The sequence below is a fragment of the Phyllobates terribilis genome, unplaced genomic scaffold (genome assembly GCF_046119375.1).
Source record: "Phyllobates terribilis strain yellow unplaced genomic scaffold, ASM4611937v1 Scaffold_3__8_contigs__length_932513732, whole genome shotgun sequence".
NCBI classification, from domain to species: Eukaryota; Metazoa; Chordata; class Amphibia; order Anura; family Dendrobatidae; genus Phyllobates; species Phyllobates terribilis.
This window is the reverse complement of record NW_027362763.1, coordinates 346,812,015-346,834,557: the sequence shown is the minus strand read 5'-3', so window position 1 is coordinate 346,834,557 and position 22,543 is coordinate 346,812,015. Positions and strand designations below refer to the sequence as shown.

The 22,543-nt window shown below is 47.1% G+C and overlaps 1 protein-coding gene across 1 annotated transcript in view; it reads right to left on the bottom strand.

Annotated features, from left to right (window-relative positions):
• LOC141259356 (uncharacterized) overlaps window positions 1-22,543 on the bottom strand; it is a 751,467-nt gene that overhangs the window by 368,082 nt on the left and 360,842 nt on the right. Inside the window, exons 30-31 of the mRNA XM_073675220.1 lie at window positions 19,928-20,167; window positions 19,633-19,755 (exon numbers count right to left, since the gene is read on the bottom strand). Of these exons, the coding sequence (XP_073531321.1) occupies window positions 19,633-19,755; window positions 19,928-20,167 (363 nt within the window). The remainder of the gene's footprint in view (window positions 1-19,632; window positions 19,756-19,927; window positions 20,168-22,543) is intronic.

The following is a 22,543-nucleotide window of genomic DNA, read 5'->3' as shown; positions in this document are numbered from 1 at the left end:
AACAAAAAGTGGCCTACAAGGGCTTGCTTGCTTGCTTTAAAACATTAGCAAGTGCAAAAATAGATTGAAGGTCTGCATGGAGCACAGACCGCACCACCGATGCACTGCACTGTTCTGAGCCATAGACCCTGCTCTTTCTGTGAGAATCTCAGTAATTGTACAAAAACAAAAAAAAGGCTGCAAGGCTGATTGAACAGGTACACAGCACAGGACTTATCTACACTATCTGAATTCCACAGAAGTGCCCATCCATCTAGCTAATATCTCTCATTACACAGGACAGAGCACACAGAGCAGCGTCTATCTCCTTCAGTGACATGCATAAAATGGCGCTGAGGGATCATGGCCGGTTTTTACATGGAGAGGACATGTGATTTCAGCAGCCGATTGCAGAAGCCCTTGTGTCTGGGACACTGTGGATGCTTCCTGCACTCTGATTGGCTAGCCGTGCTTTCCTGACTTAAAGTTACCGCCTACAGGAAGGAAAAAAAAAAAGCAGAGCGCCGCTGATCTGACCTGTTTTGAGCTTTCACCAGCCCCCCCACTCATCTGTCATATCTCTCCGCTCATCATACGCAAGTACTATGGTAGCAAAACACAGTAATTGCCCCGCAATCACGTAACCACGTAAATTCGCCGAATGTTACTGATTTTCTCGAATTTAAAAAATTTTGCTCGCCTTTCCGATCACGAATCCGAATGTGCCACATTCATGTCGAACTTAACATTTGAGATTTGATTTCAAACATATTCGCTCAGGACTAATTGTAACCGCTAAATAAATACAACATTTTAATCTTCTTCATATCCCGAGTCCATTGGTGGGATTCCACCAGCAGCACAAGGAAAACCCCCTGATTTCTGCACAGTATATCTCTTGCGAGAGAATCGGATCACATTAAGGTGACACTCGGATCAAACTCTTACAGAGCTCGAGCCAAACATCATTAGCATAATCGGCCCGATTCTCTCGCACGAGAGAAAATACGGCTGTGTGACGCCAGCCTCAGTCTGAATCTGGGAAACTCCATTCTGCCAGATAGATTGTAATTAAATCCTAAACACATATCCTCAGTCAGATAACCATGAATACCATATTAAAACCCATGAAACCTTTTATTAAGTATACATACAGTACAGACCAAAAGTTTGGACACACCTTCTCATTTAAAGATTTTTCTGTATTTTCATGACTTTGAAAATTGTATATTCACACTGAAGGCATCAAAACTATGAATTAACACATGTGGAATTATATACTTAACAAAAAAGTGCGAAACAACTTAAAATATGTCTTATATTCTAGGTTCTTCAAAGTAGCCACCTTTTGCTTTGATGACTGCTTTGCACACTCTTGGCATTCTCTTGATGAGCTTCAAGAGGTAGTCACCGGAAATGGTTTTCACTTCACAGGTGTGCCCTGTCAGGTTTAATAAGTGGGATTTCTTGGCGTATAAATGGGGTTTGGACCATCAGTTGTGTTGTGCAGATGTCAGGTGGATACACAGCTGAAAGTCCTACTGAAAAGACTGTTAGAATTTGTATTGTGGCAAGAAAAAAGCAGCCAAGTAAAGAAAAATGAGTGGCCATCATTATTTTAAAAAATGAAGGTCAGTCAGTCCGAAAAATTGGGCAAACTTTGAATGAGTCCCCAAGTGCAGTTGCAAAAACCATCAAGCGCTACAAAGAAACTGGCTCACATGAGGACCGCCCCAGGAAAGGAAGACCAAGAGTCACCTCTGCTTCTGAGAATAAGTTTATCCGAGTCACCAGCCTCAGAAATCGCAGGTTAACAGCAACTCAGATTAGAGACCAGGTCAATGCTGTAGCGTCGGCGTCCCTGCCTCCTGCTAGGCAGGGATGCTGTTCCCCTCACCTCTCCACTCCGTGCCCGGCGTCCTCCTCCCGCTCTGCTGGCAGCGCGCGCTGCTTCCCGGCCACGGTGCTTAGGGCGCACGCGCGCGCGCTCCCCCTCTCTTAAAGGGGCCGCGCGCGCCGTCCTAAGGAGTCCCCGGCCAATGGCCGGAGGACCTCACCATATATAAGGCACCTCCTCCAAAATGGAGGTGCCCGAGCAATGTTGTTGCAAAGCCTTCACTCTGCTTCAGCCCTCAGGTCCCGTTGCCAGTTACCTGCCAGTCACCTGCCAGATTCCTGCCTGTTACCTACCAGTCACCTGCCAGATTCCTGCCTGTTACCTGCCAGTCACCTGCCAGATTCCTGCTTGATACCTGCCTGATATCCGTTTACCTGCTTGCAAGCCTGCGGTCCGACGGTCTGCCTTCCGACACCTGTCAGTCTGTCTATGGACCAGCCTGCCCGCTCACCTGGGAGCGCTCATCTGCTACCTGCCTGCTAGCCAACCTGGAGGCTCCGCCGTCACTTGCCGTGACCACCTGCCTGTCCAGAGACTCTTGCCTGCTCACCTGGGAGCGCTCACCTGCTACCTGTCTGCTAGCCTACCTGGAGGCTCTGCCGTCACTTGCCATGACCACCTGCCTGTCCAGAGACTCTTGCCTGCTCACCTGGGAGCGCTCACCTGCTACCTGTCTGCTAGCCTACCTGGAGGCTCTGCCGTCACTTGCCGTGACCACCTGCCCGTCCAGAGACTCTTGCCCGCTCACCTGGGAGCGCTCACCTGCTACCTGCCTGCTAGCCTACCTGGAGGCTTTGCCGTCACTTGCCGTGACCACCTGCCTGTCCAAAGACTCTCGCCCGCTCACCTGGGAGCGCTCACCAGCCACCTGCCTGCTGTCCTTCTACCCAGAGACTGTCCCTGTCACTTGCCGTGAGTACCCGTCCTTCTACTCAGAGACTGCCCCTGTCACTTGCCGTGACTACCTGCCCTTCTACCCAGAGACTGTCCCTGTCACTTGCCGTGACTACCTGCCCTTCTACCCAGAGACTGTCCCTGTCACTTGCCGTGACTACCTGCCCATCTTCCCTGGGAACCACCCGCTTCCTTACAAGGACCGCCCCCTTGTACAGTTGCTCAGAGGTTCCGCCTCCCAGACCCATTACAGTTTGCTCAGGCCATGGAACCCGGTGGCACCCAAGCTCCCTCGCTCTCGGACCTATGTCATGAACTGTCCCATCAGAGGTCCCAACAGGAGTCCATCCTGAGTCATCTGCGGAATATCAACTCTCGCCTGGACACTCTGACTGCTCCACCAGCAACCACCGCTAGTGTCTTGACTCGCAGCCCGGCAGCGCCGCTGCCCACCAGTACCATGGCATCCTGCCCCGGACCCCGACTTTCTGCACCTCCTCGCTTCGGAGGCGACCCCACTCAAGCTCGGGGCTTCATAAACCAATGCACCCTGCACTTTGAACTCCTGTCCCACCAGTTTATCTCCGACCGGGCCAAAGTAGCCTTCATCATGTCCCATCTCACGGGGGAGGCACTGGGTTGGCTAAATCCTCTATGGGAGAGAGGAGACCCCCTGGTGTCCAACCTGCCAGCCTTTCTCATGGCTTTCCAGAAAGTCTTCGACGAACCCGGACGGAAGACCTCATCCGCATCATCTCTGCTACGCCTCCATCAAGGAAATCTCACCGTGGGCCAATATGCCATACGGTTCCGTACCCTTGCTTCGGAGCTGGCCTGGGATAATGACGCCCTGGTGTCTGTCTTTTGGGAGGGTCTGTCCGGTCGTATTAAAGATGAACTCGCCGGTCGGGACATACCTACCACTCTCGACGACTTAATAACTCTTGCCACCCGGATTGACATCCGGTTCCAGGAACGCGCCAAAGAGGTCACCCGTGAGAGGAGGTTTCCACGTCTAGCCCCTACCTTTCAGAAACCTGTCACGTGCCCCGCTACTCCCCAGGCGCACTCACTCGAGCCTATGCAGGTCGACCAGACCAAGATGGTCAAAACCCGTCAAGAGTTGCGCCGTGCCGAGGGGAGCTGCTTCTACTGTGGCAGTAAGGAGCACCGCATCCGTTCCTGCCCGGAGAGGTCGGGAAACGTCTGTGTCTAGGATCGCTCAGAGAGATCGTCCTAGACAAGAGTAAACCCTCTCCATCTTTGTTGCTGTCGGTTTCTATCATCTGCGGGGAGAACCGTTATTTTGAACTAGCCCAACTTGACTCTGGAGCTGCCGGAAATCTCATTTCTCAGTCTCTGGTAGAGAGATACCGCATTCCCACCAAACCTCTAGCTGTACTCTTATCTGTCGCTGCCGTGGATGGGGGCCTCTTACCACATCCCATCCAACTCATCACCGAATCCATAACCCTGCAGGTGGGAATGCTGCACTCTGAGAGCATCTTCTTTCATGTTCTGCCTGGACTCTCTCACGCCCTATTGCTGGGGCTACCTTGGCTTCAGAGACATGCACCCATGCTTGATTGGCAGACTGGAGAAGTCCTTCGCTGGGGACAGGACTGTCATAAGACTTGTTTAGTTCCCGTCCATCCTGTCCGTCCTTCTCCTACTCCAGCCAATCTACCTGGTCTTCCGGCTCCTTATTGGTCGTATGCGGATGTCTTTAATAAAAAAGAGGCCTTAACCAGATCATGGTGAAGAATAAATACCCCCTTCCGCTCATTCCAGAATTATTTGACCGACTGAGGGGGGCTAGAATCTTCACCAAGCTGGACCTCCGTGGGGCGTATAACCTGGTCCGTATCCGTCAGGGGGATGAATGGAAGACGGCATTCAACACCCGGGAAGGCCACTATGAATACCTGGTAATGCCCTTCGGTCTCTGTAACGCTCCCGCCGTCTTTCAAAAGTTGGTCAATGACATCTTCCGGGACCTTCTCTACTCCTGCGTAGTGGTGTACCTGGACGACATCTTGGTCTTCTCTCCAGATCTCCCCACACACCGGAGGGATGTTCGGCAGGTTCTGCTCAGGCACAGGCAGAACCACCTCTACGCTAAATATGAGAAGTGCCTCTTTGAGCAGACCTCGCTTCCGTTTTTGGGCTACATAATTTCTCAGACCAGCCTACGAATGGATCCTGAGAAACTGTCTGCCATCGAGAAGTGGCCTCGACCAGAGGGGTTGAAGGCTATTCAGCGGTTCCTGGGCTTCGCCAACTACTACCGCCTCTTCATACCGCACTTCTCTTCCCGGACTGTCCCAATCTCTGTGCTCACCCGTAAGGGCACTAATCCCAGAGAATGGCCGCCCGAAGCTGAGGAAGCCTTTCTTTCCTTAAAACAGGCTTTCTCTTCCGCCCCGGTGCTGCATCACCCGGACGGCAACAAGCAATTCTTCCTGGAAGTTGACGCCTCCTCCTGTGGAGCCGGAGCGGTACTTACCCAAAGATCGTCTTCCGGGAGAATGGTAACTTGCGGCTTCTTCTCCAAACTCTTCTCCTCTTCCGAGCGCAACTATTCTATAGGAGACCGAGAATTATTGGCCATTAAGCTGGCATTGGAGGAGTGGCGTTACCTGCTCGAGGGGGCTCTTCACCCGGTAATAATTTACACGGACCACAAGAACTTGGCTTACCTCCAGAGTGCCCAGAGACTTAACCCGCGCCAAGCCCGGTGGTCCTTGTTTTTTGCTCGCTTTGATTTTGTTCTTCATTTTCGCCCGGCTGACAAAAACATCAAAGCTGACGCCTTGTCCCGATCCTTCCTGGTGTCTGATCTTGAGGAGGAACCTAAACACATCATCGATCCCACCAGAGTAATGCAGGTGGCCCCCGTGAGTCTAAATCGTCTCCCTCCCGGTAAGACGTTCGTAACGGTACCTGATCGGGAGAAGATCCTACACTGGGGTCACTCGTCTAAGCTTGCTGGCCATGCCGGTCAGAAAAAGACCCTCCAGCTTATCTCCCGGCACTACTGGTGGCCTACCCTGCACAAGGACGTAACAGACTTTGTCTCTGCCTGTGTTTCCTGCGCCCGCAACAAGGTTCCGAGACACCTGCCAGCTGGTCGCCTCCTTCCTCTTCCAGTACCTGCTGCCCCCTGGCAGCATATAGCTATGGACTTCATAACAGATCTCCCTGTCTCTGCCGGTTGTACGGTCATTTGGGTGGTCGCTGACCGGTTTTCCAAAATGGCTCATTTCATTCCCCTGCCAGGCCTCCCGTCTGCACCCGATCTGGCTAAAGACTTTATCCGCCACATCTTCCGTCTCCATGGCCTGCCCCTCCACATCGTGTCGGATCGTGGGGTTCAGTTCACCTCACGCTTCTGGAGAGCCACATGTAAGCTGCTAGACGTCACCCTGGACTTCTCCTCTGCATACCATCCTCAGTCCAATGGTCAAGTGGAGCAGATCAATCAGATCCTGACCAGTTACCTCCGGCACTTCGTTAATGCCCACCATTCAGACTGGGTGGATCTCCTGCCATGGGCCGAATTCTCTTACAATAATCACGAGAGTGAATCTTCCTCCAGATCCCCGTTTTTTGTAGTCTTCGGTCAGCATCCTCGGATCCCATTTCCCGTCTCCACCTCGGTGGACAATCCGGCTGCGGAATCTCTCGTTAGCAAATTTTCCTCCATTTGGGAGAGTACCCGATCCGCACTCCTTCAGTCGTCCGAGCGGATGAAAAAACACGCTGACAAAAAACGCCTGGATCCTCCACAATTCCGTCCTGCAGATAAAGTCTGGCTCTCGTCCAAATATGTCCGCCTCAAGATTCCTTCCTACAAGTTAGGGCCTCGGTTCATCGGCCCACTAGAAGTTATCAAACAAATCAACCCAGTGGCCTATAAATTGAAACTCCCGGCCAACTTGAAGATCCCTAACTCCTTCCATGTATCTCTCCTCAAACCCGTGGTACTTAACTCTTTTTCCAAGACTACAGGTACGCCTCCTGCTCCGGTTTCCGCTGAAAACGAGTTTGAGGTAGAGAACATTCTGGCCACCAAAAGGGTAAGAGGAAAAACCTTTTTTCTGGTAGATTGGAAGGGGTTTGGTCCTGAGGAGAGAACGTGGGAGCCCCGGGAGAACATCCATGCCCCTCTCATCCTTGATAAATTTCTGTCTGGCCTAAAAAAGGGGGGCCTAAAGGGGGGGGGGGGTACTGTAGCGTCGGCGTCCCTGCCTCCTGCTAGGCAGGGACGCTGTTCCCCTCACCTCTCCACTCCATGCCCGGCGTCCTCCTCCCGCTCTGCTTCCCGGCCACTGTGCTTAGGGTGCGCGCGCTCCCCCTCTCTTAAAGGGGCCGCGCGCGCCGTCCTAAGGAGTCCCCGGCCAATGGCCGGAGGACCTCACCATATATAAGGCACCTCCTCCAAAATGGAGGTGCCCGAGCAATGTTGTTGCAAAGCCTTCACTCTGCTTCAGCCCTCAGGTCCCGTTGCCAGTTACCTGCCAGTCACCTGCCAGATTCCTGCCTGTTACCTACCAGTCACCTGCCAGATTCCTGCCTGTTACCTGCCAGTCACCTGCCAGATTCCTGCTTGATACCTGCCTGATATCCGTTTACCTGCTTGCAAGCCTGCGGTCCGACGGTCTGCCTTCCGACACCTGTCAGTCTTTCTATGGACCAGCCTGCCCGCTCACCTGGGAGCGCTCTTCTTCTACCTGCCTGCTAGCCTACCTGGAGGCTCCGCCGTTACTTGCCGTGAACACCTGCCTGTCCAGAGACTCTTGCCTGCTCACCTGGGAGCGCTCACCTGCTACCTGTCTGCTAGCCTACCTGGAGGCTCTGCCGTCACTTGCCGTGACCACCTGCCTGTCCAGAGACTCTTGCCTGCTCACCTGGGAGCGCTCACCTGCTACCTGTCTGCTAGCCTACCTGGAGGCTCTGCCGTCACTTGCCGTGACCACCTGCCCATCCAGAGACTCTTGCCCGCTCACCTGGGAGCACTCACCTGCTACCTGCCTGCTAGCCTACCTGGAGGCTTTGCCGTCACTTGCCGTGACCACCTGCCTGTCCAAAGACTCTCGCCCGCTCACCTGGGAGCGCTCACCAGCCACCTGCCTGCTGTCCTTCTACCCAGAGACTGTCCCTGTCACTTGCCGTGAGTACCCGTCCTTCTACTCAGAGACTGCCCCTGTCACTTGCCGTGACTACCTGCCCTTCTACCCAGAGACTGTCCCTGTCACTTGCCGTGACTACCTGCCCTTCTACCCAGAGACTGTCCCTGTCACTTGCCGTGACTACCTGCCCGTCTTCCCTGGGAGCCACCCGCTTCCTTACAAGGACCGCCCCCTTGTACAGTTGCTCAGAGGTTCCGCCTCCCAGACCCGTTACAAATGCCACACAGAGTTCTAGCAGCAGACACACCTCTTCAACAACTGTTAAGAGGAGACTTTGTGCAGCAGGCCTTCATGGTAAAATAGCTGCTAGGAAACCACTGCTAAGGACAGGCAACAAGCAGAAGAGACTTGTTTGGGCTAAAGAACACAAGGAATGGACATTAGACCAGTGGAAATCTGTGCTTTGGTCTGATGAGTCCAAATTTGAGATCTTTGGTTCCAACCACCGTGTCTTTGTGCGACGCAGAAAAGGTGAACGGATGGACTCTACATGCCTGGTTCCCACCTTGAAGCATGGAGGAGGAGGTGTGATGGTGTGGGGGTGCTTTCCTGATGACACTGTTGGCGATTTATTCAAAATTGAAGGCATACTAAACCAGCATGTCTACCACAGCATCTTGCAGCGGCATGCTATTCCATCAGGTTTGCGTTTAGTTGGACCATCATTTATTTTTCAACAGGACAATGACCCCAAACACACCTCCAGGCTGTGTAAGGGCTATTTGACTAAGATGGAGAGTGATGGGGTGCTACGACAGATGACCTGGCCTCCACAGTCACCAGACCTGAACCCAATCGAGATGGTTTGGGGTGAGCTGGACCGCAGAGTGAAGGCAAAAGGGCCAACAAGTGCTAAGCATCTCTGGGAACACCTTCAAGATTGTTGGAAGACCATTTCCAGTGACTACCTCTTGAAGCTCATCAAGAGAATGCCAAGAGTGTGCAAAGCAGTCATCAAAGCAAAAAGTGGCTACTTTGAAGAACCTAGAATATAAGACATATTTTCAGTTGTTTCACACTTTTTTGTTAAGTATATAATTCCACATGTGTTAATTCATAGTTTTGATGCCTTCAGTGTGAATGCACAATTTTCATAGTCATGAAAATACTGAAAAATCTTTAAATGAGAAGGTGTGTCCAAACTTTTGGTCTGTACGGTATATACAAAGAATCTATCCATAAATTAAACAATATTATTAAAAAAATATTTATCAATATTAAAGGAAAATATTTTTTTAAGAACTGTCGGGTGGGAGGTATTTAACATTAAAATCCAGAATGCTTCTCCATTGAGCGGCATTTTGTTGTACCTCCCTGAGCAAGTCTATTAACCATTTGTATTGCACAAAATTTGAAAGATGAAAGATTACCTGAATGTATCGAGCTGGAGTGTTTACAAACATTGGAAGGATTAGGTGCACTGACATCAATGGAATCCCTGATATGTTCGTGAATTCTTTTTTTAATTTTCTGGTTGTACAACCGATATATGACAGATGACATATTTCACAGCTAATACAATAGACCACATATGTGGAACTGCAATTGATGAACTGTCTAATTTTATGTATGTTCCCATTGCTAGAGTTAACGATATCAGCAGTTTTCACAGCATATTGACAAATCTGTTAAAATTGCTGATGAGAAACTCTTCACGGTGAACTGCGCTGAGCTCAGTGAGATCAGCGCAGTTCAAGGGCCCACTCGCTGCAGGGACCTACTCCTCAGTGTGAGCAGTCGACTTAAGCCACCGATCACGCTGATGAAGAAATGTCGCACAGGTGGATTACGGTGTGGGACACAGGATTATTTCAAATTTGGAAAGGTGAGGGATATTGTGTTTTTTATTTTTGGTTTGTTTACAGGCGACAATGGCTTCAGGGAATTAGGTGTAAAGGTGAGTATATTGTGTTTTTTCTTTTATTCTTAATTGTACACTTTATGTAGACAGCAGGGGCTGAATACAACTTTCAGCATTGCCCACTGCTGGCCGCTGATCTCAGCACGAGCCGAGGACAATGATGAGACTTGCCACCAGCACCTGGCGCTGGAGAACAGCGCAAACTGTACCACTGATTCCCAGGTGCTGGTACGTGTGATACTGATGCAGCACACAGGCGGCACACAGTTGCCACACATATGCCACATACATACACATGGATATCTCTGGTACTAGTTTTTCCAGTACTGGAAATATCAGGAAGTGTGAAAGAGGCCTTAGAGATAAAGTATTCCCTATAATAGAAGCCCTTCTAGTGGAAAAAAACACCCCCATGTTTGGTAATGGTGTGGAGTTTTTCATTTTGTGATAAAACAGAAAGATGTTTTTCAATAATTTTATTAAAGCAAATTCCTCACCTAAAGTGGTTTTGTCAGAACTTCTATGAAGACGTTCATTATATGATAGAAGATTTGCGCTATCTTTATTACCCATTGTATTTTTGGCCGATTTAAAGTCCATTTAGGATATCGTTTTTACTCAGTCCTGCACAAATGTTGGTCTTCTCCTTCTCATTTAAACCATTATTGGAACAATGTATGCGTACGCTAATAATTTCGCCTATAGGAATACCCTTGATAGTGTTTTTATGATGACAAGACCTAGCATTAACAAATGTGTTGCCAGCAATGGGCTTATGAAATGTGAAGGTGTCAATTTTGTTTGAATAATTATCAGTTGCTATTTGCAGATCAGAAAATAAAATAGTATTCTGATGCCAAGTGTGTGTGAATTTGAGGATACAAGAATTAAAATTGAGGTAACTGATGAAGTGGAGTACAGCTGCCACGTCACCAGACTAAATAATAATTACTGTATATCATCAATGTACCAGCCACATCATCAATGTACCAGTTCATATTATGAACTAAGGGATTGGATTCAGAAAAAATGTATTTCTCCTCTCATACTGTTACGTAAATATTTTCAAAAGATAGTGAATGTTTCGCACCCATTGGTGTGCCCCTCAACTGTAAGTAATACACATTTTCAAACATGAAGTAATTATGGGACAGCAAATAATGTAAAGCTATAATAATTAACTTCTTTGGATCCAAACCATACAATGAATATTTGCCCAGAAAGAAAGACATGCCTTCCAAGCCCTGATCATGAGGTATACAAGAGTATAGTGACTCTGTATCACAGTTGAGCCACAAATATTCAGATTTTCTTGAAATATGTTCTAAAATGTTGAGAACAAGCTTGGTGTTGCGTAAATAACCTGGCCAAAAAGATATTAATGGTTGCAAGAGAGAATGAACCCATTGACATAAATTCTCATTTAAAGAACCAAATATGTGCAAAGCTGGTAGAGACATACCCCAAAAGACTTGCCGTGGTAATTGCAGTGAGAGGTGGCCCTACAAAGTTTTGACTCAGGGGGAGGGGTGGGGGGCTGAATACCAATGCACATCACAATTTTTAGATTTATATTTTTAAAACAATTATAAAACCATGTATCATTTCTTTTACACTTCACAAATATTTGCTACTTTGTGTTGATATATCACATACATTTCCCAAAAAATACCTTTAATTTTGTGGGTTTAATGTTAAAAGAATGGGGAAAAGTTCACAGGTGTATGAATACTTTTTTCAAGGCACTGTAGTTCACATTAGCATCCTCATTTTACACCACAGTATAAAAGAGGGGGAGGTGCAGCAGGTGGGCAATGGCAACAGTTTATCATGGATCCCCTCTGCAGGCATAACTTCAAATGTGCTGTTGTTTGTTCTTGGCACCTGGAGCAAACTACAATGCAGAAAAGTGTACCCCAACAACCAGAGCAGAGTGCTAACAGAAAAGCTACTCATCCAGAAACTTTCTTGTCCCCTTCTGATCAGTGCCGTGGTTATACCATGCCAACCAAGGTGCTGTGAGAATACATTGGGGGTCAAAATGTAACCGACTGCCTTGGGAAGAAATGGCAAGTTTTGTCACTCACTGTTTACAACAGGGGCGGACACTGACTGTTTGGGGCCCCTGTGCAAGAAATGATTCTGGGCCCCCCACCTTTTATTGCGACAAAGCTACAGATGTATATATAGCCAAACACACACATATATACCTCTTACATAGTCTCCTTTATTATGTATATTGCCATCTCTTATTACACAGTGCCCTCTCCTGTTATGTACAGCACCCTCCCTTACATATTGGATTATTTATAGCCCCGTCTTTATTACATACCATCTTCTCTTATTAGATATATAATGCAATAACGACTGATGGAGCATGGTAAAGCTCCTTTTCTGATGGAGGAGCTGATGGATTAATCTTCTGGTCACCAGCTGCTCCATCAGCAGTCATTTTATATTTAACAAGAGAAGACTATGTAATTAAGAGAGGGCGCTGTGACTGACAAAAACAACAAGAATACGCTATGTAAGGGACAGCACTGTACATAACAGCAGAGGATGCTATATAATAAGAGACGGCACCATATATAACTAGAGAGGATAGTACGTAATAAAGGAGGGTGTTATACATAATAAAATATGAAACTATATAACTAAGGATGGCGTTATACATAGTAAGTGAGTACACTATACACTAAGGGACTGTGCTATACATAATAATAGTCAGCAGTGTGATGCAGCAGCAGCAAAAAAGGCAAATACAATTCTGGGATGTATTAATAGAGGCATACAGTCTAGATCACGTGAAGTCATTATCACACTTTACTCCTCTTAGGTCAGACCTCATCTGGAATACTATGTCCAGTTTTGGGCACCACATTTTAAAAAAGACAAACTGGAGCAAGTTCAGAGAAGAGCGACCAGAATGGTGACCGGTCTGCAAACCATGTCCTATGAGGAACGGTTAAGCTATGTGCCCATGATGCAGAAATGCTCCAGATTTTTTCCTGAGCATTTCTGCATCTCCCTGGCAGAAAAAACGCATGTGGATTGTACATGCGTTTTTCCTGCCAGGGACATGCGGATGTGAAGCATTCTTCACATGCATTTCCGCATGCGGGTTGACAAGCGCTTTCCAAGCGATTTTAGCATCATTTGGAAAGTGCTTGACAACTTGGTCACACTATATAAATCCATGCAAATGGCATGGATTTATATAGTGTGACCCCAAAGAATGTCAAAAAATAAAAAAATAAATCTATACTTACCTTCTGATGGCCCCCGAAGTCTTGCTTCGCTCCGTCCTGGCTTGCAGGCAGCTCGTGGTACACTACACTGAAGGACCTGCCATCACATGACTAAATGACGTCTTTGCAGGTCCTTCAGTCCACCGCGAGCTGCCGGCAAGCGAAGACAAAGAGACTGGGGGCCATCAGAAGGTAAATATAATATTTATTTTTTATTTTATTCTTTTTTTCACAGGTTCTATGGTAGCCGGGTCCGGAGGAGAGTCTCCTCTCCTTCACACCCGGGTACCATCCACACATTGAAACGCTTGGATTCCGCATGTACAGATGCAGTGATGCGGAATCCAAGCTTCCCAATGCAAGTCAATGGCGGCGAAAATTCAGCGCTTCCACAAAATAATTGGCAGTGCTGCATTTTTTTCCGCAATGATAACCCGCAGTGGAAATTTCCGCAGCATGTGAACAGCACATGCGGATTATCATTGGGGAACAAAGCAGGCCTTCTACCATGCATTTTTTAAGCGTTTCTGCAGCGTTTTTGCCGCTGCGGAAATGCTTAAAAAACGCATCATGGACACACAGCTTTACAGGATTTGGGAATGTTTAGCTTGCAAAAAAGAAGACTAAGAGGAGACTTAAGGCTATGAGCCCACAATGCAGAAATGCTCAGGATTTTTTCCTGAGCGTTTCTGCATCTCCCTGGCAGAAAAAAACGCATGCGGATTGTACATGCATTTTTCTGCAAGGGACATGCGGAAGTGAAGCGTTCTTCACTTGCATTTCCGCATGCGGGTTGACAAGCGCTTTCCAAGCAATTTTAGCATCACTTGGAAAGTGCTTGTCAACTTGGTCACACTATATAAATCCATGCAAACAGCATGGATTTATATAGTGTGACCAAGAGAATGTCAAAAAATAAAAAAATAAATGTATGCTTACCCTCCAATGGCCCGCGCTGTCTTGCTTCGCTCGGTCCCGGCTGCCGGCAGCGGTACACTGAAGGACCTGCCGACGTCAGCGTCGCGTGACCCGTCACATGACTCTGACGTCAGCGAAGGTCCTTCATTCCATCGCGAAGTGCCGGGAAGCATGGAGGAGTGCACCGCAGGCCGCCAGAAGGCAAGTATACATTTATTTTTTATTTTATTCTTTTTTTACAGCTTTTTTAATGGTACCTGGGTGTGGATGAGACTCTCCTCTCCTCTACATCCGGGTACCATCCGCACATTAGAACGCGCCAATTACGCAAGTACAGATGTAGTCTTGCGGAATGCACGCATTCTAATGCAAGTCAATGGCAGTGAAAACGCAGCACTTCCTCAAAATAATTGGCAGTGCTGTGTTTTTTTCCGCAATGATAATCCGCAGCGGAAATTTCCGCAGCATGTGCACAGCACATGCGGATTATCATTGGGGGACATGGCAGGCCTTCTACCATGCGTTTTTTAAGCATTTCTGCAGCGTTTTTGCCGCTGCGGACACGCTTAAAAAACGCATTGTAGGCACACAGCCTAATAGCTGTCTACAAATATCTCAAGGGCTGTCACATTGTAGAAGGATCATCTTTATTCTCATTTGCAGAAGGAAAGACTAGAAGCAATGGGATTAAACTGAATGAGAGGAGACTGAGATTAGATATTAGAAAAAACTTTTTGACAGTTAGAGTGATCAATGAGTGGAACAGGCTGCCACGATAGGTGGTGAGTTCCCCTTCAATGGACGTCTTCAAACAGAGGCTGGACAGATATCTGTCTGGTATGATTTAGTGAATCCTGCTTTGAGCAGGGGGTTGGACCAGATGACCCAGGAGGTCCCTTCCAACTCTACCATTCTATGATTCTATGATAATAAGGCTATATTTCTGTACCTTTGTGCAGTGTCGGTGTGCTGCCCGCTTTTACAGATGCATTGAGCATTTCCTATTCTCAAAATTGGATCAGAACAGGACATACTCTGACCCTCACAGATCTCATTCTCAGATCCATGATTTTCATGGATATGTGAATGGATCTATAAAACTCTACGAGTCCGTGGACCATCCGATAAAAAAATCTGGCTGCACACGGACATTTCTCACAAATGTGAGAATGCAGCCTAAGGGATTTTACAGATAACATTATTATCATTATTATTTATATAGTGCCATTGATTCCATGGTACTGTATATAAGAAGGGGTTACATACCAAATACAGATATCACTTACAGTAAACAAACTAACAATGATAGACTGGTACAGAGGAAAGAGGACCCTGCCCTTGTGGGCTTACAGTATACAAGAATGAGGAAGGAGAAAACATTATCACTCCAAGTCACATAGTGCAAATACAGAATGATATTTACATCAAGGCACTTACTGCTGACGTCTCATCTGATCAGAGTCGGTTTCTGCTGTTTCTACTCCATCTGGTCAGGCCTTCATGTCGACATCTCCCAGCCACGACTCGTCTTATCACGATGATCACTGCAGCCCTAAAAATAACAACGTCACATATATTGTATATATACATGTGTCTGTCCCACACTGCGCCCCTGACTACAGATATGTACCCCCCCATTAATATACCATTAGCCACTTAGTAATCAAAATATTAAGTGATAAGCAGCACTGTGTGCCCCATTAACTATAATCTCCACTGGCCAATAATATAAATTATTCAGTCTCTGTGACGCTCCCCAATTAACTGTAAGACTATATGCACACGGAAAATATACAAGGCTTTACAGTACAAGCAAAGTGAAACCCCCATCATTGCTCTCTCCCAGCACCCCCATCATTGTTCTGTCCCAGCACCCCCATCATTGCTCTCTCCCAGCACCCCCATCATTGCTCTCTCCCAGCGCCTTCATCATTGCTCTCTCCCAGCACCCCATCATTGCTCTCTCCCAACACCCCCATCATTGCTCTCTCCCAGCAACCCCCGTCATTACTCTCCCAGCCCCATCATTGCTCTCCCCATCCTCATCATTGCTCTCCCCATCATTGCTCTCCTAAGCCCCATCCCCACCATCCTCATTATTGCTCTCCCCATCCCCACCATCCTCATCATTGGTCTCTCCCAGCACCCCCATCAATGCTCTCTCCCAGCGCCTTCATCATTGCTCTCTCCCAGCACCCCATCATTGCTCTCTCCCAACACCCCCATCATTGCTCTCTCCCATCAACCCCCGTCATTACTCTCCCAGCCCCATCATTGCTCTCCCCATCCTCATCATTGCTCTCCCCATCATTGCTCTCCTAAGCCCCATCCCCACAATCCTCATCATTGCTCTCCCCATCCCCACCATCCTCATCATTGCTCTCCCCATCCCCATCATTGCTTTTCTCATCCCCATCATTGCTCTTCTCAGCCCCACCATCCTCATAATTGTTCTCCCCATCCCCACCATCCCCATCATTGCTCTCCGCATCCTCATCATTGCTCTTCCCATCATTGCTCTCCCCATCCCAACCATCCTCATCATTGCTCTCTTCCAGCACCCCCATCATTGCTCTCTCCCAGCACCCCTATCATTACTCTCTCCATCCCCACCATCCTCATCATTGGTCTCCCCATCCCCATAATTGCTCTCACCATCCTCATCATTGCTCTCCCCATCCCCACCATCCTCATCATTGCTCTCCCCACCCCCCACCATCCTCATCATTGCTCTCTCCATCCCCATCATTGCTCTCCCCATCCCCATCATTGCTCTCCTCAGCCCCACCATCCTCATCATTGCTCTCCCCATCCCCATCATTGCTCTCACCATCCTCATCATTGCTCTCCCCATCCCCACCATCCTCACAATTGCTCTCCCCATCCCCATCCTCATCATTGCTCTCCCCACCCCCACCATCCTCATTATTGTTCTCCCCATCCCCATCATTGCTCTTCTCATCCCCATCATTGCTCTCCTCAGCCCCTCCATCCCCATCATTGCTCTCCCCATCCCCACCATACTCATCATTGATCTCTCCCAGCCCCCCATCATTACTCTCTCCCAGCACCCCTATCATTACTCTCCCCATCCCCACCATCCTCATCATTGCTCTCCCCATCCCCATCATTGCTCTCACCATCCTCATCATTGCTCTCCCCATCCCCACCATCCTCACAATTGCTCTCCCCATCCCCATCCTCATCATTGCTCTCCCCACCTCCACCATCCTCATTATTGTTCTCCCCATCCCCATCATTGCTCTTCTCATCCCCATCATTGCTCTCCTCAGCCCCTCCATCCCCATCATTGCTCTCCCCATCCCCACCATACTCATCATTGATCTCTCCCAGCCCCCCATCATTACTCTCTCCCAGCACCCCTATCATTACTCTCCCCATCCCCACCATCCTCATCATTGCTCTCCCCATCCCCTCCATCTTCATCATTGCTCTCCCCATCCTCATCATTGCTCTCACCATCCTCACCATCCTCATCATTTTTCTCCCCATCCCCACCATCCTCATCATTGCTCTCTCCATCGCCACCATCCTCATAATTGCTCTCCCCATCCCCATCATCCTCATCATTGCTCTCCTCATCCCCACCATACTCATCATTGCTCTCCCCATCCCCACCATCCTCATCATTGCTCTCCCCATAACCACCATCCTCATCATTGCTCTCCCCATCCTCATCATTGCTATCCTCATCCTCACCATCCTCATCATTGCTCTCCCCATCCCCATCATTGCTCTCACCATCCTCATCATTGCTCTCCCCATCCCCACCATCCTCATCATTGCTCTCCCCATCCCCACTATCCTCATCATTGCTATCCCCACCCCCACCATCCTAATTATTGCTCTCCTTATCCCGATAATTGCTCTCACTATCCTCACCATCCTCATCTTTGCTCTCCCCATCCCCACCATCCTCATCATTGCTCTCCCCATCCCCATCATCCTCATCATTGCTCTCCCCATCACCGCCATACTCATCATTGCTCTCTCCATCCCCACCATCCTAATCATTGCTCTCCCCATCCCCACCATCCTCATCATTGCTCTCACCATCCCCACCATACTCATCATTGCTCTCCCCATCCCCACCATCCTCATCATTGCTCTCCCCATACCCACCATCCTCATCATTTCTCTCCCCATACCCACCATCCTCATCATTGCTCTCCCCATCCTCATCATTGCTCTCCTCATCATTGTTCTCCCCAGCCCCACCATCCCCATCATTGCTCTCCCCACGTCCCCTCATTTTCCTGCTCCTCTTCCCAGTGTATCAGTAAAAAAAAACAAATAAAAAAACAACTTACCTCTGTGCCCGTTCCCCTGCCTCATCCTCGTTGCCGGAAACTCTCTCTCTGACCCAGGCGCGCGCTGCATGATGATGTCATCAAGCCTGTGTCAAGGAGGAAGCGTCAGGCAGGAAGCAGAGGATGGATCCCTCCAGGTCTGCTGCCATTTTCCTCCTGTCAGCAGTGGGGCTGCTGCACATGAGAGGGCAATCTGGCCATGGGCCCCCCGGAGCCTTGGGCTCCGAGAAGCAGGCCAGCTTGCCCTCAAAGTAGCCGCCCGGCAAGGGCCACCCTGACCCTCCGGGCCCCTGTGCAGTTGCATCGGCTGCACCGGCGGTATGTCCGACTCTGGTATACAACCTGCTGAGTGGGACCTCAACCCCTCAGTGTCTCTGCGCAGCTGAACTGACTGCACAAGCAGTTTGTCCGCCTCTGGATCATTTGCATCAGATGCCAGAATATTTGACATGTTCTGTTCTTCTATAATTGAAGTACATTCACATCTACTAATAATCATTATGATTTACTCCTGTTTGAACCATCCTCAATCAATGGCTAATCTAAATGCACAAAAGCAATGTGGATAATTATCTTAAGTAATGTAGGTAACTGCAGCTCATCTGTCAGTTACATTTACAATACTAAGGTCCGGATTCGAAGTTGGCAAAAGTGGGAGGAGCTGGGACAGGACGGGGCAAGGAAAAGCTCATCCAGCAAATTTTTCATAATTTATGTCACAAAAGTGGCATAAATTATGCCTCAAGTGACTGTAGTAGCCCTTCTGGTGGAGGCACACAGCAGTTGTCAAATGCACCAAATTCATTGAAGTTCTCGCCATCTAATAAATTAGATGCATCTTACTCCATCGCTCCGTTCATTAAGACGCCAGTCTTAACTAATCAGGGACAAAGATCATACACATGGTGATGATAGTAATTGGAATGTTCATCCTTGAATCATTCATTGTTTTCAAAATTGCTGCATGACTGATGTAGTAGCGTTTTACATGTCCTACTATGAAGCAGTTTTTACATCAGTGAATCTCTCATTGTTATGCTGGTAGTTGTACCGTGATTGTCATTAATTACATTATTAGTATGGTATTAGTTGTTGAAGTTCATTGGATAGTCTGGTCATGTGAGATTTATCTGCTATGCAGACCAAAAAGTATTTTTGTGGGAAGACACTTTAAAAATGTAAAACACAAGTTGTCACAATCTTCTTTGTTCTTTTTTTTCTTCTCTCCATCTTTAGGCTGTATGGTAAGTTTTCCCGCTGGTATAGAACTTTTTTATAATGTGATGCTATATTACATCAGCCGTGTACTTACCCTCGCAGGTTCCATTTACAAGCGTGAATCCAGTATCGCAAGAACATTCGTAGCTGCCATTTGTGTTCGTACAGGATCCATTTACCCCACAAATAAGGACATTTTTAGAACACTCATCGATATCTGCAAAATGATATAAAGAAAATGTATTTGCTGATAGAAACAGTAGGTTATTTTAGAAGTTGTAGGATAATAAAGGAAATAAGGAAGGTTTGTACAGAGCATCCAGCTGTAAAACTTGTACTTGTAGAACCTCGGACATCTATTATGTGAGATAAGGAACGTATATACTCACCCGTACATTCCTTCTTCCCATCACCAGAGTACCCGTCCCTGCATGTACAGATGTAGGAGCCTTCAGTGTTGGTACAGTCCGCCCAGAGACTGCAGTCGTTAGTTGTTTTACACTCATCAATGTCTGTGCAGTTTTCTCCACCATACCCTTGCTGACAATCACATCTGTATGACCCAAGCGTGTTGGTACAATGTGAATGGAGAGGGCACACGGTGACATTTTCCAGGCATTCATCTATATCTGCAGATTTGCAAAGAAAAATCTGATAAGCAAAACCTCATACCAATTATGTAGTTTATTAGTGGTGGCAGCCACCTTCATAATATGTATAAGATGTTGTCCCTCTCTGATTGATATTTGTAACATGATGTAATAGTATAATAACTTCACTTCACCATGTAAAGATATCCAAGTATGTTATTATTATGGGCAGAGTAAGTACAAGATCCAGTTTGTGCAGAGAAGGTAAAAAATCTTAACCGATGTTTCTTAGCATATAATGCTCATGGTCTAACCTAAGGATAGGTCATTTTAACAGATTGGTGAGGATCAGACAACTGATAGCATTATTGATCAGCTGTTATTAGATCTGATTGAAGCTGGATGCAAACAGTGAACATGGCTGAACCACATTGCTCCATTCAATATGTAGTGCCTGCTTCAAGGTACAGCAAATCAGCTGCTATTTAAGTGGATAGGAGCTGATCTGCAGATCTCGGCAGTGGAAGCTACAAAATAAACATATCCGTGCAGTCAGCTCTATTCACTGTTTACAACAGGTCACTGCTGGAGCTCCTGACAACTGATCAGTAGGGGAGTCATTTGTCTGATCCTTGCCAATCTGATATTGATGACCTATACCAAATATATGTAAACAATATTATAAGCCCCAACAGTTTAAAAAACGTATTTTCTAATAAGCTACAAGGGAATTTTGACTAATAAGAGAGGATCTCTCTATTGAAGACTAGAGATGAGCGTTGTTCTACTCGAACTGTTCGCCAATCTCAGATTCGAGCTGTTTTGGGCGGTGTTCGAGCCGTCCAGCGAACACGAACGATTTGAGAAAAATTCGGCTGTTCGAGGTTATGTTCGATAACTGTTCGTGCACCAAAATCATAACTGGATTTTTTCTCAGTAATGATGAAAATTAATGTTAATACGCAGTTTGAGTGTACAGCGGGGTGGGGGGAGGGGCAGGGGATGGATCTCTGCAGGAATAATGAAGATATCCATTTTTTTTTCTCTTTCCCGCATTTACAGTGGGGAGGTGCAATCTGTCAGCCTATCAGCAGCGCACACATGGAGCGAAGTGCTTTTTTTCACACAAGCAAGGGCATGTGTCATTGGCAGTGTATGTCACATGTCCTTGCCCTATAAGACCAAGCCATTTTCCCCGTCGCCACCATTTTCTCACTGCTGCAGCTGCGTGTTAGACGGCACCGCTGTTGCTGTGTGTGCTATACCTTGTTAATTTCAAGCCAATTTTCGCACAAATCTACAGATAGCTTGGGAGCAGGGAATAGTTGTGATTGCAGTCCTTTTAAGGACTAGGTTACAGCATTTCCTACGACTTTTATCAGGCAGGTCTGTGCTCTTAAATAGATAGATTGTGGGATTAAAGACTAATTGTAATTGCAGTCCTTTTCAGGACTAGGTTACATCAGTTCCTATCAGTTTTTGCCAGGCAGGTCTGTGCCAGTGCTGTGCAAGTTTTTTTCACAGCATTTGGCTGAATCTAGCAAAGCTAATCCTTTTTGGCCTATTGCAGAGTGTGTTAGTCAGTGGAGTAGCCTCTCTGTGTTGCAAGATATACCACCTGTGTATAGAATACCATTTTTTTTACTGTACCTAGTGAAGTAAAATCTTTTGGGCATAGCATCATTCTATTAGTCCATCTATACTGACCTCCATCAGGTTGCAAATTGAACATAATTTTTTCTGCATCTAGCTCTGAAAAAATATTTGGGCTTCTAGCAGTGTGTGGGACTTGTTCTATTAGTCCATCTATACTGACCTCCATCAGGTTGCAAACTGAATATAATTTTTTTCTGCATCTAGCTCTGAAAAAATATTTGGCCTTCTAGCAGTGTGTGGGACTTTCTCTATTAGTCCATCTATACTGACCTCCATCAGGTTGCAAACTGAATATATTTTTTTTCTGCATCTACCTCTGAAAAAATATTGGGCTTCTAGCAGTGTGTGGGACTTGTTCTATTAATCCATCTATACAGACCTCCATCAGGATGCAAACTGAATATAATTTTTTTCTGCATCTACCTCTGAAAAAATATTTGGGCTTCTAGCAGTGTGTGGGACTTGTTCTATTAGTCCATCTATACTGACCTCCATCAGGTTGCAAACTGAATATATTTTTTTTCTGCATCTACCTCTGAAAAAATATTGGTCTTCTAGCTGTGTGTGGGACTTGTTCTATTAATCCATCTATACAGACCTCCATCAGGTTGCAAACTGAATATAATTTTTTTCTGCATCTACCTCTGAAAAAATATTTGGGCTTCTAGCTGTGTGTGGGACTTGTTCTATTAGTCCATCTATACTGACCTCCATCAGGTTGCAAACTGAAAATAATTTTTTGTCTGCATCTAGCTCTGA